The sequence below is a fragment of the Scyliorhinus canicula genome, chromosome 16, assembly GCF_902713615.1.
Source record: "Scyliorhinus canicula chromosome 16, sScyCan1.1, whole genome shotgun sequence".
Classification (NCBI taxonomy): Eukaryota; Metazoa; Chordata; class Chondrichthyes; order Carcharhiniformes; family Scyliorhinidae; genus Scyliorhinus; species Scyliorhinus canicula.
The window spans coordinates 139,262,127-139,277,535 of NC_052161.1; the positions used below are offsets into that span (position 1 = coordinate 139,262,127).

At 48.3% G+C, this 15,409-nt stretch overlaps 1 protein-coding gene across 9 annotated transcripts in view; it reads right to left on the reverse strand.

Moving 5' to 3' along the window:
• casz1 (castor zinc finger 1) overlaps positions 1 to 15,409 on the reverse strand; it is a 507,648-nt gene that overhangs the window by 86,965 nt on the left and 405,274 nt on the right. For 6 of the 9 annotated variants that reach the window (XM_038773686.1, XM_038773688.1, XM_038773692.1 and 3 more), the window contains one exon: positions 3,611 to 3,667. The exons of the other annotated variants lie outside the window; for them this stretch is intronic. In XM_038773686.1, coding sequence (XP_038629614.1) covers positions 3,611 to 3,667 — 57 coding nt within the window. The remainder of the gene's footprint in view (positions 1 to 3,610; positions 3,668 to 15,409) is intronic. 9 annotated transcript variants of the gene reach the window in all.

A 15,409-nucleotide genomic window follows, 5' to 3' on the forward strand; every position in this document is an offset into this window, starting at 1 on the left:
GACCAGTGTTGTCATAGCCAATGGGCTCCTAACTCCATATGGCAGCAGTGTGAATTCAGACCAAGTGTGGGTCATGGTTACCACTGGGATTCCTAATCCATTTAGCTTGGATTTGTCTCCATTAGGACCTCACAATTGTTATTTGTCATGTCAAAGTCTCTCCTTTACGTGTTCTCCCAGTGCCTGGTCAACTCAACAGATAAAAAAACTTAGGGATCAGGGATTTAGCCTTTGCTGTGGGATTAGTAAACCCTCACTCTCATTAGGAGCCACTCACTGCATGTCTGCTACAGTGGGTGCTAAACAAGATAACAAAAGATTATAAAGCTGGGAGACGGTAGAACCAAGATAATGATTAAAAGGGCAGCAGGGTGGTGCGGTGGTTAGCACTGCTGCCTCACGGCGCTGAGGTCCCAGGTTCGGTCCCGGCTCTGGGTCACTGTCCGTGTGGAGTTTGCACATTCTCCCCGTGTCTGAGTGGGTTTCGCTCCCAGAACCCAAAGATGTGCAGGGTCGGTGGATTGGGCAGACTAAATTGCCCCTTAATTGGAAAAAATGAATTGGATACATTTATTTAAAAAAAGAATGATTGAAAGATGCAGGACAATGAATAATGTATTCCCCCTATCATCTAGGAGGAGGAATCAAATTGGAATAATAGAATTTACAGTGCAGAAAGAGGCCATTCGGCCCATCGAGTCTGCACCGGCCCTTGGAAAGAACACCCCACTCAAGCGTAAACACCCACCCTTTCCCCGTAACCCAGTAACCCCACTTAACCTTTTTGGACACACAGGGCAATTTAGCATGGCCAATCCATCTAACCTGCACGTCTTTGGATTGTGAGAGGAAACCGGAGCTCCCGGAGGAAACCCACGCAGACAGGGGGAGAACGTGCAGACTCCGCACAGACAGTAACCCAGCTGGGATTCGAACCTGGGACCCCGAGAGCTGTGAAGCAACTGTGCTAACCATTGTGCTACCGTGCTGTCCTGGAATCTGTCAGCAACCCCTAAACGGCGTCTCCAGATTGATACACACCTAATAATTGTTCCTCTAACCAAGAATTTCCAAACCTCACTGAGCAAAACCCCAGGTGAGCAAAAGAAGCCAATCTTTGTCATCACATACTCGGTCTGCTTTGTGAGGCGGGTCTGTTTTGTCATTAACACATCGACGCTACAAGTTCACTTCAAGGGATTTGGGACTTTTATTTTAAGCTTGTCTTTCCAAGCTACACTGGATTTAGTTTGCTTAGGGGCAATGAAGACTCCACACCTGGAGGACAAAACAAACTGACTTTGTTTGACATGTTAACTATTATGTGCAGCTGCAGTAGTTCCCCACTGGGCCTTCCCCAGTTGCTGCCTGACTGGCTGACTCTATACAAAGGCACATTGCCTTGGTTAAACGTCCACTGCCCCCTTATTGCGACACTCCATAAAGTACAAAAAACATGACAATACTCATCGCCAACAAGTATCACGTGACTGCTGTGGCCACTCCACAACCTCCGAGAGCTGCAATGAAAGCCTCTGATGCCTGACCATAGGCCAACAAGGCAGGAAGAATGGTGCCTGTGGTAGAGGTACCACTGTTCTCGTCCCCGCCACGCCTTTGCTTGATAAGCAACGGAAGCTAATTATTTGAATACGATTTGATTTCCTGTCAAAGCTGCCATTTTAGTTTTTAAAACAGTGCCTGAACTTCAGGGTTATGCTGTGTATGTTGCCCATCGGAAGGGGAGCTCTCTAAAATGTATTTCCGGGGCAGCACGGTGGCGCAGTGGGTTAGCCCTGCTGCCTCACGGCGCCGAGGTCCCAGGTTCGATCCCGGCTCTGGGTCACTGCCCGTGTGCAGTTTGCACATTCTGCCCGTGTCTGCGTGGGCTACACACCCCCACAACCCAAAAGATGTGCAGGCTAGGTGGATTGGCCATGCTAAATTGCCTCTTAATTGGAAAAAATGAATTGGGAACACTAAATTTAGATTTTAAAAAATAAATAAAATGTTTTTCCACTTGTTAATAATTCTCTGTAGCGTTAGAGTGATCCTAATGAGTTCCAGTGGGTGTGTCCCTTAGCTGGAAACATAGCAACAGGGCCGGATCTTGTGGTTTTTGTATTCCAAGTAGCAGAACAACAAACATACAGTCAGAGGCAACAGCAATGCGGACAAATGACTCATAAGTGGGGTCCTGCACATGCTGTGCCGATAGCCAGCGTCCAGTATTCCTCAGTAACAAATGGATGTTTCAAGCTCCCTATAAGTGCCCTCAGGTTAGGGGTTGGCGCCTTCTGATCATCTTTATTGGTCTGTTCCAATCTGTGGAACTCACAACCACAAATAGTAGTTGAAGCCAAAACATTGTGTGATTTCAAGAAGGAATTAGATATCACTCATGGGGCTGAAGGGATAAAGGGATATGGGGGGGAAGGCGGGATCAGGGAATTGAACTGAATGATCAGCCCTGATCATGATGAATGGCAGAGCAGGCTCGAGGGGCCGAATGGCCTCCTCCTGCTCCTATTTTCTATGTATGTCCCCTGGGGAACTGCATTGTTAGCGTTTTGAACGATGGATCGCTCCAAGTAGGCCGAGCGAAATACCGCAAGCCTACCATTGCTGCAGCTGCTATCAGACATCTGTAGTCACATGGTGGAACTAAAGGAGAGCAGTACATGGGGAGGTGACTTTCCTTGGGTCTAGCGTTGCCAACCGTGGCTGGATCTGTGTCTGGAGGTTACGTGGGAGGCACTGCTCCCATCTGTCCCGCCTCCATTGGAGATCCAGCTCACTGACCCCCCAATCCGCAATCCACAGATCCTTCAGTACCTCAGTGGGTGGTTCTTGACAGTCGAACAACCCATATCCTTCCGTCTCCAATATTTTTACGATTAATAAATGGAAGCGTTCGCTCGCAATGGTTGTTGCCCAGCGTTTGAACCCAATGGTGACCTGCAGCTTAATCTTTAGAGTGACGGGAGTGGCGGACAGCCCCGGTGAGTTGGAGGATTGGCAACACATTGTCGGACCAGTAGGAATGATGTGGAGATGCTGGCGTTGGACTGGGGTGAGCACAGTAAGAAGTCTTACAACACCAGGTTAAAGTCTAACATGTTTGTTTCAAACACTAGCTTTCGGAGCACTGCTCCTTCCTCACGGAAGGAGCAGTGCTCCGAAAGCTAGTGTTTGAAACAAACATGTTGGACTTTAACCTGGTGTTGTAAGACTTCTTACTGGGACCAATAGGAAAGGAGGGAGGGAGCGTGGGGTTGGAGGTCAGATCCGCCTCCTTCTCCTTAAAGAAAAGCCAAAGGGAGTGGTCTATGGGTTGACATTGGCGCATTAAGGATGTGATCGGTGTCAGTTAGGACGGCCGCCAACAGAAACACATCATTCTGATTAATGCACGACCCCGTTCCGACCAGTCTCCATGTTCAGGTCTATTGGAGGATTTTCCCAGCTCGCTGAGGGGCGTCGGCTGAGACCTTCAGCAGCGGGAGTTTAGGTCGAATGATTTCAGCGGCCGTGTCACAGCCCCTTCCGCCGCCTATCACCTTCACAACTTTCAGGTCATTTTCCAAAAAAAAAATAAAAATCAACCAACCAGCATTCTCTGAGCAGATGGGGTGATTTGGGGTGGAGGCCATCAGCAGGTAGATTACTGCAATAATAAAATATAAATAACTTTAAAACAACAAGTGGTCAGGAAGGGACAGTTTCAAAAAGAAAACAAGAGCTGGGGGAGGGGGGGGGGCTTTGGTTTTCCGCTTATTTTATCGCTGTTACGCCAAATGTTCCCGTTGGATTACAAAAGCAAAGGTGGGGATGAGGGACCCCACTCCGACGTTTCATCATCGATGGGGAGAGGTCAGGGGGGGCTGGGTGCGGACAAGACACAACATTAGAGACATTCTTATTCGTCTAACAGAGGCCTGGAAAAGCTCACGGAAAGAACAGAAAAACGGGAACATGTCACTGCGGGAGCGTCGATTGGGATAGTGGCACGAACTGGGAGAGAGGTCACCACACGGGGATCCTGTGGTTGCCTACGCTCACTAGCTTTGCGTTTCTAGTGCGGGCCTGGGGGAACTGGAAGATAAATTTGGCCTTCCCCAAGGGAACATGTTCAGATACTTGCAGGTAAAGGCGTTTGCTAGGCGACAGGTAGAGGGATTCCCTTTGCTGCCCTCGCGGGGGACGATGGACAGAGTGCTTTCGGGGGTGTGGGTCGGAGAGGGGAAGGTGTCTGACATCTATAAGGTAATGCAGGAGGTGGAGGAGTCGTCAGTGGAGGAGCTGAAGGCTAAATGGGAGGAGGGACTCGGGGAGCAGATAGAGGATGGGACTTGGGCGGATGCCTTGGAGAGAGTCAACTCTTCCTCCTCATGTGCGAGGCTTAGCCTCATCCAATTTAAGGTGCTGCACCGGGTCCACATGTCCGGGACTAGGATGAGTAGGTTCTTTGGGGGTGAGGACAGGTGCACCAGATGTTCGGGGAGTCCAGCGAACCACGCCCATATGTTCTGGGCATGCCCAGCACTGGAAGAATTCTGGAAGGGGGTGGCGGGGACGGTGTCGAGAGTCGTTGGATCCAGGGTCAAACCAGGGTGGGGACTCGCGATTTTTGGAGTTGAGGTAGAGCCGGGAATGCAGAAGGCGAAAGAGGCCGGTGTCCTGGCCTTTGCGTCCCTAGTAGCCCGACGAAGGATTCTGCTACAGTGGAAGGATGCAAGGCCCCCAAGTGTGGAGACCTGGATCAGTGACATGGCGGGATTTATAAAATTGGAAAGGGTCAAATTTGCCCTGAGAGGTTCAATGCAAGGGTTCTATAAACGATGGCAGCCTTTTCTGGACTTCCTGGCTCAGAGATAGGTATCTTGGCAGCAGCAACCCGGGGGGAGGGGGGGGGGTGTTCCATATTATAGTGTGTTAATTTGCGTTGTTGTTAAAATGCTGTGTTGTTCATGGAGGTGGGGCGAATGTTTATGATTGTTAATATTATTGTTATTTTTGGTATTTTACTATGGTGCGTTATTATTGTATAAATTCAAAATTTTTCAATAAAAATTATTTCAAACAAAAAGGGTTGCGTTTCTAGAACCTGTTGCTGATACAATAAACCATTTTCAGTAATAAGTGTTTCTATAACCAGAGGGGGTCACTGAGGATATGTTAATACTTGGATGAGTCCCGGGGGGGTGGGTGGTGGTGGTTTGGGGGGGGGGGGGGGGGGGGACTGGTATAGCACAGGGCTAAATCGCTGGCTTTGAAAGCAGGCCAGCATTCACGGTTCGATTCCTGTACCAGTCTCCCCAAACAGGCGCCAGAATGTGGTGACAAGGGGTTTTTCACAGTAACTTCATTTGGAGCCTACTTGTGACAATAAGCAATCTTCATTTTCATATATTAATACCGAGAGGTGTTCTCTGAGGGCTGTGGGGTGGAATGTGGGGGGGATAGCAATACTTGGAATGTTTTGATGCGATGATTAATATAACAAGGCCTTCCCTGTGGGGTAAACTATGAAGGGTTCTGGGAGGGGGAGGGTAATGCCACAATAAATTTTCAGGGGGTATTAGTACTATGAAGAGTTCCTTTGGTGGGGCGGTATTAACATTAGGGTTGCCAAATACTGGGCGGGATTTACCGACCACACCGCCACATGTTTTTCATGTGGTGCAGGCAGCCCGCTAGCAGGATTTACCAGCCCTGTCGTTGTCAATGGGATTTCCCGGTGACTGCACCACTTGTCGCCTGGAAACCTGTTCACCAACGTGGGACAGGAATATCCCGGCAGTGTGAACAGCCAGTAGATCACGGTCACTGTGCGCTCAAGTGTGTGCGTCTGTCTGTGAGAGAGAAAGAGTGGGAATGTGAATGTGAGAGGCAGTGTGTGTGCTGAGCACGTGGATATGCATGTGCGAGGGTGTGTGTCCATGTGCGAGGGAGAGCGTGTGCGAGGGAAAGTGTGTCTGAGGGAGAGCGTGTGTGAGGGAGAGTGTGTGTGAGGGAGAGCGTGTGTGAGGGAGAGCGTGTGTGAGGGAGAGTGTGTGCGAGGGAGAGCGTGTGTGAGGGAGAGCGTGTGCGAGGGAGAGCGTGTGCGAGGGAGAGCGTGTGTGAGGGAAAGTGTGTCTGAGGGAGAGCGTGTGTGGAGAGAGTGTGTGCGAGGGAGAGCGTGTGCGAGGGACAGCGTGTGCGAGGGAGAGCGTGTGCGAGAGAGTGCATGTGTGAGGGAGAGCGTGTGTGAGGGAGAGTGTGTGGAGAGAGTGTGCGAGCGAGAGTGTATGCGTGTGCGAGGGAGAGTGTATGCATGTTCATGAGTATGTGCGTGTATGGGGGAGAGTGTGTGTTTACAACAGAGTGCACGTGTGTGTGTGTGTGAATGGGAATGTGTGTGTAGACGTGTGTGTGTGTGTGAGTGAGCGTGCGAGTGAGTGTGCGGGTGAGGGGGGCTTCCTTTCAAACTATAAATGGGAAATAGTAATAAATATGGAGCTGGTTTGCAACTAAAATAGACAGAGAGGTGCAGTTTGTTAGAATATTGTCCTTCCCCCCCCCCAATGACCTGGGTATACATTCAGGCTGAGCTCTCTCTCCTTTATGTCAGTAATGGTTCTAAAGTGGAGTCACTCTATCCACTTTCTAACCCAGCCTCCCACGGACAGGAGTCTGTAGCACAAAACTGTCCTCATCATTCATAAGTGGCAGATAGAAAATAGTTCTTTGTAATTTTACACACTGCATATCAAACCTTTGCTGTAATTGTACTTCAACCTGTCTGTCTTGGCTGCTGGGATTAGCCGAGAGTAAAGCTCGGGTCCATTAACAAGACAGCCAATTAGAGAAGCTTATTCGCCAACACAATCGCCTTCCTAAAGTTCTCAATCAGATATCACTGCCCCGAGGATTCCAACATGTGACATGCACCTAATGAATACCAATGCATCCAGTGAATTCTGGGTGGCAATTAGAGTTGCTCATTTTCATCTTGCACAATGTCCTGACTTGTTTGTGAAGAAACATATGTCTTTTAAAATTGAAATAACTAATTCAATCATTGGACACAATTATCTCAAAAACTGACAACAAGATGGCACAAGGGTTCAGCTTGTTTTTGATGCGAGGGATACAATCTCAATGAGGCAATCCTCACAGTTCTGGTCTGCCCTAGTTTTCAATGGCTACAGAAGACTCGTGCTGCAGTGGTTGCTGTCTCTGTCCCTCTCCCTGAGGCAGAATCTCAAAGGTTTGAGTCCCACTCGAGGACCGGATGGCCAAGGACCGTGGGTTTTACAACGCGGCCAAACAGGTTGACTCTCAACCTGCAAATCTTTCCATCATGGCCAATGGCAGGCGTTACGAGGAGGGAAGATCCCGGCAAGCCACGTGATGGGAAGTAGGTTGGAGCGTAGACCATTACGATCCACAGGCCCAGGCTACAACATGTAAAAATGCATGTTTACTACAGGACCTCTGAATCCCTGAGTGAATTATTGATCCTGTGAGCACGATACATCATTGCGCGCAGCAAGTAGCATTAGCGGTTTAGCTCAGTTGGCTGGATGGTTGGTTCGTGATTCAGAGAGAGGCCAGCAGCGTGGGTTCAATTGCCGTACCGGCTGAGGTTATTCATGAAGGTCCCGCCTTCTCTACCTTGCCCCTCGGCTGAGGTGTGTGGTGACCCTCAGGTTTAATCAGCACCAGTTTGCTCTCCCCCCTCAAAGGGGGAAGCAGCCAATGGTCGTTCGGGGCTACGGTGATTTTACAAACTCACCATTTATGTTTTGAAACAAATTCTAGTTCTATGGAAGGGAACATGGGCTCCAGCAGGTTTTACAGTGTTTGCGATGTGACTGCAGATCTCAAACACACAGCTGCACATGCCTCATTGACAAGGGAACACATGAAGTAACAGCAATATAAATTCTCTAAACGGGACTGAATGTTTGATTAAATAAAATCAAAACAGTCTAATTTTTTTTGTTAAACTTTCCCAAGAGGCCCTTTTCTGAGACAGTAGTTTGATAACTGTTAGTGTGCGATGACTAGAGTAATGATACCAAAAGAGATAACAAAAACAGAAACTTCTGGACAATCTCTGTGGAAGGAGAACAGAGCTGACGGTTCAAGTCCGGATGCCTCTTTGTCAAAGACACACTTGTCAGCTCCCTTCTCTCTCCCCAGATGCTCTCAGACCTGCCGAGATTGTCCAGTATTATCTGTTTTTGTTTCAGATTCCAGCATCCGCAGTAATTTATCCTAATTGTGGTAGTATGACTAGAGGTACTACGGTACCTGGGAATGTGAGCTACCATTGGTGGAGAAGGCTTGTTGCTCATTGGCCCAAGTGTTTGCCTTTTCATTGGTCAAGACGTAAGGTAGCTCCGCCCAATGAGGCAGGGTATAAGAACCCGTGTTTCCCAGCAGCCATCCTTCTTTCTGTCCTCGAGCTGCTGGGGAAACATCTTGTAGATTAAAGCCTTCAATTCGGACTACTCCTTCGTTCCGGTAGTTATTGATCACGCGTCACTAATGAAAGGTAATATTGGATCAGATGAACTAGAAGAAAATGGGAAGCAATTCCATCTGCTGCAATTCCATGGATTGACTGGAAATGGCATCTTCTACTTAGGGCTTGTTTCTACTGCACGAGAAGCCCAGACAAATGCTCTGGGGAGATGGGTTCAAATCCCATCACAGCAGCTGGTGGAATATATATATATATATTCGATTAATTAGTTGAAAGCTAGTTCAGTAATGGTCAATCATGGACCTCAGACCCACAGCAATGTGGTTGACTTTTATTTGCTCTCTGAAATGTGAGCCACTCAAGTTCAAGGAGAACGAGGGACAGGCCTCATCGGCAGCACTCCCTTCCCTTGAAACGATAAAGAAATGGAGCTTGTTGTGTTCTGCTGCTTCGGATAACACAGGCTGCTACTTGATGCAGTCTTAACTAAAGGATGCTCCAGACTCTGAAATGAGTTTAATGTGTTTATTGAACTATTAACACAGTTCTCAAATGAGTTCGACTCTCTGCTAATCTAACTGCAGTAACTCAGTCAAACTGTGCCAGCTTGCTCTAAGCCACATGCTGGGGTGTGATGCTGCTGATCAACCCTGTCTAACTCTCTAGATGTCTGTCTGTGGAAAGAGGCAGGGTGTGAGTGCCTCATCCCTTTTATAGTGTTTATGTCATGCCCCCTTGTGGTGATGCCACCTCTGAGTGTCCTGACTGTCCATTGGTTGTGTCCTATTCTGAGTGTTCATTGGTTGTATGTTTGCGTATCATGACAAAGCTGACTTTGGAATAGGGAGCTGATGAAGAGGACATGGGACATGACACCACACCAGCTCACTGACCCACTGATGGCTCACTGGACTTGCCAGGAGAGCTCCTCTGAATGTGGGCTATAGGTGTGTATAAAGAACAGATTTATGATCTCGCCGCATACAAGCTGAGAAAGTAGTTTGCCTTGTGTCCCCGCCTCCTGCATCATTAACGCCTTTGGCTTGGTCCCAAGCGGTGGGCACCACAGTAGCACAGTGGTTAGTACTGTGGCTTCACAGCTCCAGGGTCCCAGGTTCGATTCCCGGCTTGGGTCACTGTCTGTGAGGAGTCTGCACGTTCTCCCGGTGTGTGTACGTGGGTTTCCTCCGGGTGCTCCGGTTTCCTCCCACAGTCCAAAGACGTGCAGGTTAGGTGGATTGGCCATGCTAAATTGCCCCTTAGTGTCCAAAAAGGCTAGATGGGGTTACTGGGATAGGGCGGAGGTATGGACATAAGTAGGGTTCTCTTTACAAGAGCCGGTGCAGACTCGATAGGCCAAATGTCCTTCATCTGCACTGTGAATTCTAAAACAAAAACCCTTCTTTTTCCCAAATAATTAGCTCCCAACCCCTTTCTTGTCCTCACAGTGTTAAAGTGACACACCAAATATGCAAATATCAGCTCAATTATTTGATTCATTTACATGTAACCCAACCACATCATCGCATTAAAGATATACCTTTGTAAAGGTGGGGAAGCAAGTTGTAACAAGATGTACAATCCACTGGAGTCTTAAATTTGGCATGGGCGAGTAGGAATTACAAACACTTTCTTTCAAACGTTTCAATGGACCTTTCAGCTGGAAACAACTATAAGGGGTGGATTATATTTTTCCTTAGAACTCTTTATTTTCATATTTAAATCCTAAATCCTTTTGCTAAATGTTGTCATTGTATTTTACCTTTTTATCATCGTATTTATTTTGCATAACCAGTAATCCCATCAAGACTGCGTTGCATTTGCCATTTTATATTAAAATACACTTTGCTTCCTGCCCTTCCCCCCCTCCCTTCTCCCCCTTTCCCCCTCCGCCACCAATCTGTTTTTTCTCAATAAAGTCTTAAACAAGGAAAAATTATCGCGTCGTCCATTAAACTGTCATGTCTGGATCTTGGAGTTTGAAAGGATAAGTAAAAACAGGAAATTAATGTTTATGGGTGTATCTGGGAAACTATTTGTTAAAGCAAGGGAATATATATATTTTTAACAATTTAGCTGACAGTTTTCATAAATTCAATGCCAGCTGCTGTTGATAGTGGTCCCTGTGCACCCAGATTGAAGTGAGCCATCAGTAAATCTGCCCAGGCAGTCCTGTCAAGCTCCACTCACTGTAAGGGTGTTTATTTAACTTTTGGACAACACTCAAATATCATTTGTCCTCTCCACATCTCCCTGCTTGCGAGGAGTGGTGTAGCTACAGTCTCAGCCACTCGAGTATGAAAGACAGGATGTCGCCATTAGAAAGAGACAAAAGATTTTTTTTGAGTGCTGCTCGAAATGGGAGACGCCATTGTGCTCGTTTTGGGACCCAGGCTTCTGAGGTCGCGGGTTCGAACCCGACCTTGGGAATCCGTGACAAAACTAATTTCACAATCTGTGGGTTCGACCACAAGTGGCAGGCTATGGTTAAAGCAGATCTAGTTCACTGGATTTCAGGGAAAGAAATCTGCACCCCGCCCCCCCCCCCCCCCCCCCCCCCCCACATCCGATTTAATTGCCGCCAACCCGCTCGGTAAATGCAGCCATGTCAGTGGTACTCATTTCCCAGGGTCCAACGAGTGAGACACTTCATCATCTTCAGTGGATCTTGCTGGTCATTGTTGTCAGTTGCCTTTGTGTCAATGACAAAATAACTCTAAATTATAGAAGACCAGTCTCCACTGACTTCTTAAAACAGGTGTCACCTTTTCTGCCTTTAGAGAATGCAGTTAATGTTGACCCGTAAAATGCAGTAGGCTGGGTTCTCACTTCCTACGTCTCAGTGCTGACGCCAATGGGAAATCCTAGTGTTCCACGACAGGAAAATCAGAGCCACACCCGCACCGATTCCACTACCGGTGAGGGGCTAGAACCGGTGCCGTGTGAAACACCCGCAGAACGCGTGACAAATGGTGGGAGAATCGCCGGGTCCATGCTGGACACGTGCAGGGCTGTCAAGCTAATAATAATAATATAATAATAATAATAGCTTATGGTCATGAGTAGGCTTCAATGATTTTGCTGTGAAAAGCCCCTAGTTGCCACATTCTGGCGCCTGTTCGGGGAGGCCGGTATGGGAATTGAACCTACGCTGCTGGCATTGTTCTGCATTATCAGCCAGCTGCTTAGCCCACTGTGCTAAAGCTGCAGCCGTGCGTACACTTACACCTCCCACACACGCACCGATCGCACCGGGAAAGATGGCGCCGGTTGTGCTGGACTGCGGACCCGACCCCACAGCCCACCTCCTGGCCACCCCCCACTACTCCCCCCAGGACTGGCAGAAGCCGCACTGGCCAGTGGCACGGCTGTTGGCAGAGTGCTGGGGACACTGTCCGAACGCCCTCCCTCTGTCTCCGCAGCCGGTGCACCAGGCTCATGACTGTTGAGCCCTTACGTGCCCGCGCCGTCGGGAACTCGGGCGATCGGTAGCGGAGCATCGCCGGTGGGTCCGGCAATGATGTGCAAACGCGGTTGTGACTGCGCGCGGCGCATGTCGCGGTGATGCCGATTTGGAGGAGGCGGAGCATCGCGACCCGGCATCAAACCGGAGCCTGCCCCAGTCCCGGCATCGGGAGCTATTCCGCCCGATCGCCATTCCCGATTTTGCCGTCGGGCAATGGAAAATCCCGCCCAATTCCAGGTGAATTAATCCCTGAAGATAGGGAGGACATTGTTTTTTTAAATGATGAGTTGGGATTGTCATTCTATTGTGCAGGCTGGGTATCAGCTGCGAGAGGCAATCTGCTCCGTCAAATCAAAGCAAAGTGGATTCTGGGAATCTGAAACAAAAACAGAAAATACCGGGAAATCTCAGCAGAGAGAGAAACAGAGTTAACATTTCAAACCCATTCTGATACTTCTTCAGATCTGCTCTATGGATTTCCACACGGTTCACTGCGGCTCTGACACTGTCTCGTGCTCTGGAAGAGAGGATCGTGGACTCCAGCCAGATTTGAAATCTTCCACCTCATGTGGAAAAGCCATAACCCCATTCGGGAGACCTTTCCTTCAGAGTCTGTCTGCCTTCTTTAGTGATAGCACTGGTATCGGCTCAGAGGTATCAGCAAACACGCCTCAGGCCGCTTGGATGGTTGAGTGGGAGAAGCTAGCCTGATTGAGCTGGCCTGGTTACTGCCTGCAGGTCCCTCTCCAAGTCGCTCACCATCCTAACTTGGAAATATATCTCAGTTCCTTCACTGTCGCTGGGTCAAAATCCTGGAACTCCCTCCCTAACAGCACAGTGGGTGTACCTACACCACATGGACTGCAGCGGTTCAAGAAGGCAGTTCAACCACCACCTTCTCAAGGGCTATTGGGGATGGCCAATAGCAGGCCGTCCCAGTGACGCCCACATGCCTTCAATAAATTTTTAACAATACCTTCAATTCAGAACTGGACGTGAGAAGGACTAATTTCTTGGGCTTGATTTTCAATTCCAGGCTATCTTTAAACGTAAATGCCCTAATCGAGCTGGAGTCAAGCTCGGCACCAAAATGAGTGGTGCCAAGCGGCGGGAGGGAGAAGCCGGCACAGTGTGAGTGGCACAGGCAGATGGCAGCCATGATAGAGCCTGTAGAAGACAGTTCGCCAGAGGGCCAGCACCCTCACAAAAGTAGCCAAAATGGCCAAATTAAAGGTAACGTGCTTGATCTGGATGCTAAGAATCCACGCTTTCACCTTGTATCTAAGAATAACTTGAGCTTCTGTCTGCCTTCAGCCTGTGTGCCAACCAAAGTGTTCAGCTTCGCTGATTTCCACACTAAAGATTGCCTTTGCATCCTCCCCCAGCCTGAGGAGCTTAACAGGCTGGAGATTGGAGGGCAGCGAGTTTCCGACTCCCTGCACCTACCCAGCCCTCCCTTTGAACATTCCGGCGCTTCCTGGCAGTGTTGAGATGCAGAGATGTCCTCTGGGAAGGCGATTTACAAAACGCGCCGCACACATCCCCAACTCCAGTACAAATGGAACGTCAGACACCTTATCCCCCTCCCCCCAATGCTTCAACTCCAGGACTCAACCTGTCAAAGACACTCGCATTTTGGCGACCCTGATGTGGAGCCTGCAGTGTTCCAACCACTGGGATACCTCGCCAGCCCTGATAGCACATCCCTAAACTGTCCACTGTCCGAATGCTCTCTCTCTGCCTCCGCAGCCAGCACGCCAGATTCATGACTGTTGAGACCACATGTGCCCACCACACGTCGCGAACTCGGCTCATCGATGGCGATGCATCGCGGGTGGGTCCGACAGTGATGTGCAAATGCGGTTGCGACTGTGTGCGGCGCATGTCGCGATGATGCCGATGATTCCACTCTTTTCCCTTGTCATAAACATAGTCCAGTAAGAAGTCTTACAACACCAGGTTAAAGTCCAACAGGTGTGTTTCGAATCACTAGCTTTCGGAGCACTGCTCCTTCCTCAGGTGAATGGAGAGGTATGAATGGAGAGGTATGAATGAAGAGGTATGAATGAAGAGGTATGAATGAAGAGGTATGATACCTCTTCATTCACCTGAGGAAGGAGCAGTGCTCCGAAAGCTAGTGATTCGAAACAAACCTGTTGGGCTTTAACCTGGTGTTGTAAGACTTCTTACAGTGCCCACCCCAGTCCAACGCCGGCATCTCCACATCATAAACATTGTCGGGTTCGTCCAGCAGAAGCTGCACTTTGTCAGCCAGTTGCCGCAAGAAGTGAAACCAACTGGAACGTTTAAAGTTACATTAAAAATTTCTGGTAGCTGCTGTGACATTCGTTACCAATGTCAGGCCCTCTAATCGCGACGTAATGAATATTTCAAGCTGGCTTGATCAAAGCATATGCTTGTTTATCCTCTGCAACAGATATTTTTTGCCATCAAATTGAAATTTTCCTCCTCGCCTGGTGCCAGAATGTTACGCGATAGCCAAGAGTGGAATGCACTCTCAGTGCACTCTCAAACTCATTACATATTGACAATGATGACTGTCGAAACCCCCTCAATTATAATGAAAAACATACAAATAAACATTTGGATAGTCGCTGCCAAATGCACCATCTGCCAAAGCTGTAAAATCCACAGGAAAAAGCTAAGTAAGATTTTTTTTTTTTTGAAAAGGGAGATTATCCCGTGGTTGCTTTTTAGCGTTCACACGGCAGAGTTTATTTAGTTAATTGAATACCAAAGCTTCAGCGTTTTGGGCACATTAAAACCGCTTTGGAGGAAGAAAAACACGGGAAGTGCGGTCTTGATTTTATGATGCACTGGTCTCTGGACAGTTTCATCTCCAGCGCATCAGTCTAATTGGCTGATTATATTCGCTGACAATTAAATATTAATGATGTAATGACACAGTGATTGCTACAGATCTCAAATGACTACAATACCGGCATTTTGATATTTATTTTTTTTAAAAACCTCCAGTTTGGGAGGAGGGTGTAAAAACATTTGAATTAGCAGGAGATAAGCAGGTCAAAATACTGAGTCGTAAGGTATGGGTGGGGGGGGGGGAGAGAGAGAGAGAGGGGGGGCGGGGGTTGGTCTTGAACCCCTCTTGGAATCTAGACGCCTCATCAAATTAGGGGCAATTTTTCAAGGGCTGGTATCTAACTGTCCTCCAGCATCAGATCCACACAGCAGCATTTCCTACTCCTGAGTGCTCTAAATAAGGAAATTGAAACAGTATCGCCGCTTATCTTTGTGCTCGCCTGACCATCAGCGCTGAGATGTTTAGACACATTTTATGCATTATGTAGAGCAAATATCAAAACAGAGGGCTTGGCAGATGCAGCAAAGGCCTCGTTAAAATTTCTTAATTAAATCTCCATCGTAAATGGACTCAGCTCCTGGATTCTTCGCAGGCTACAGTTTCTGCTTTCCGCAAATATTTAGTG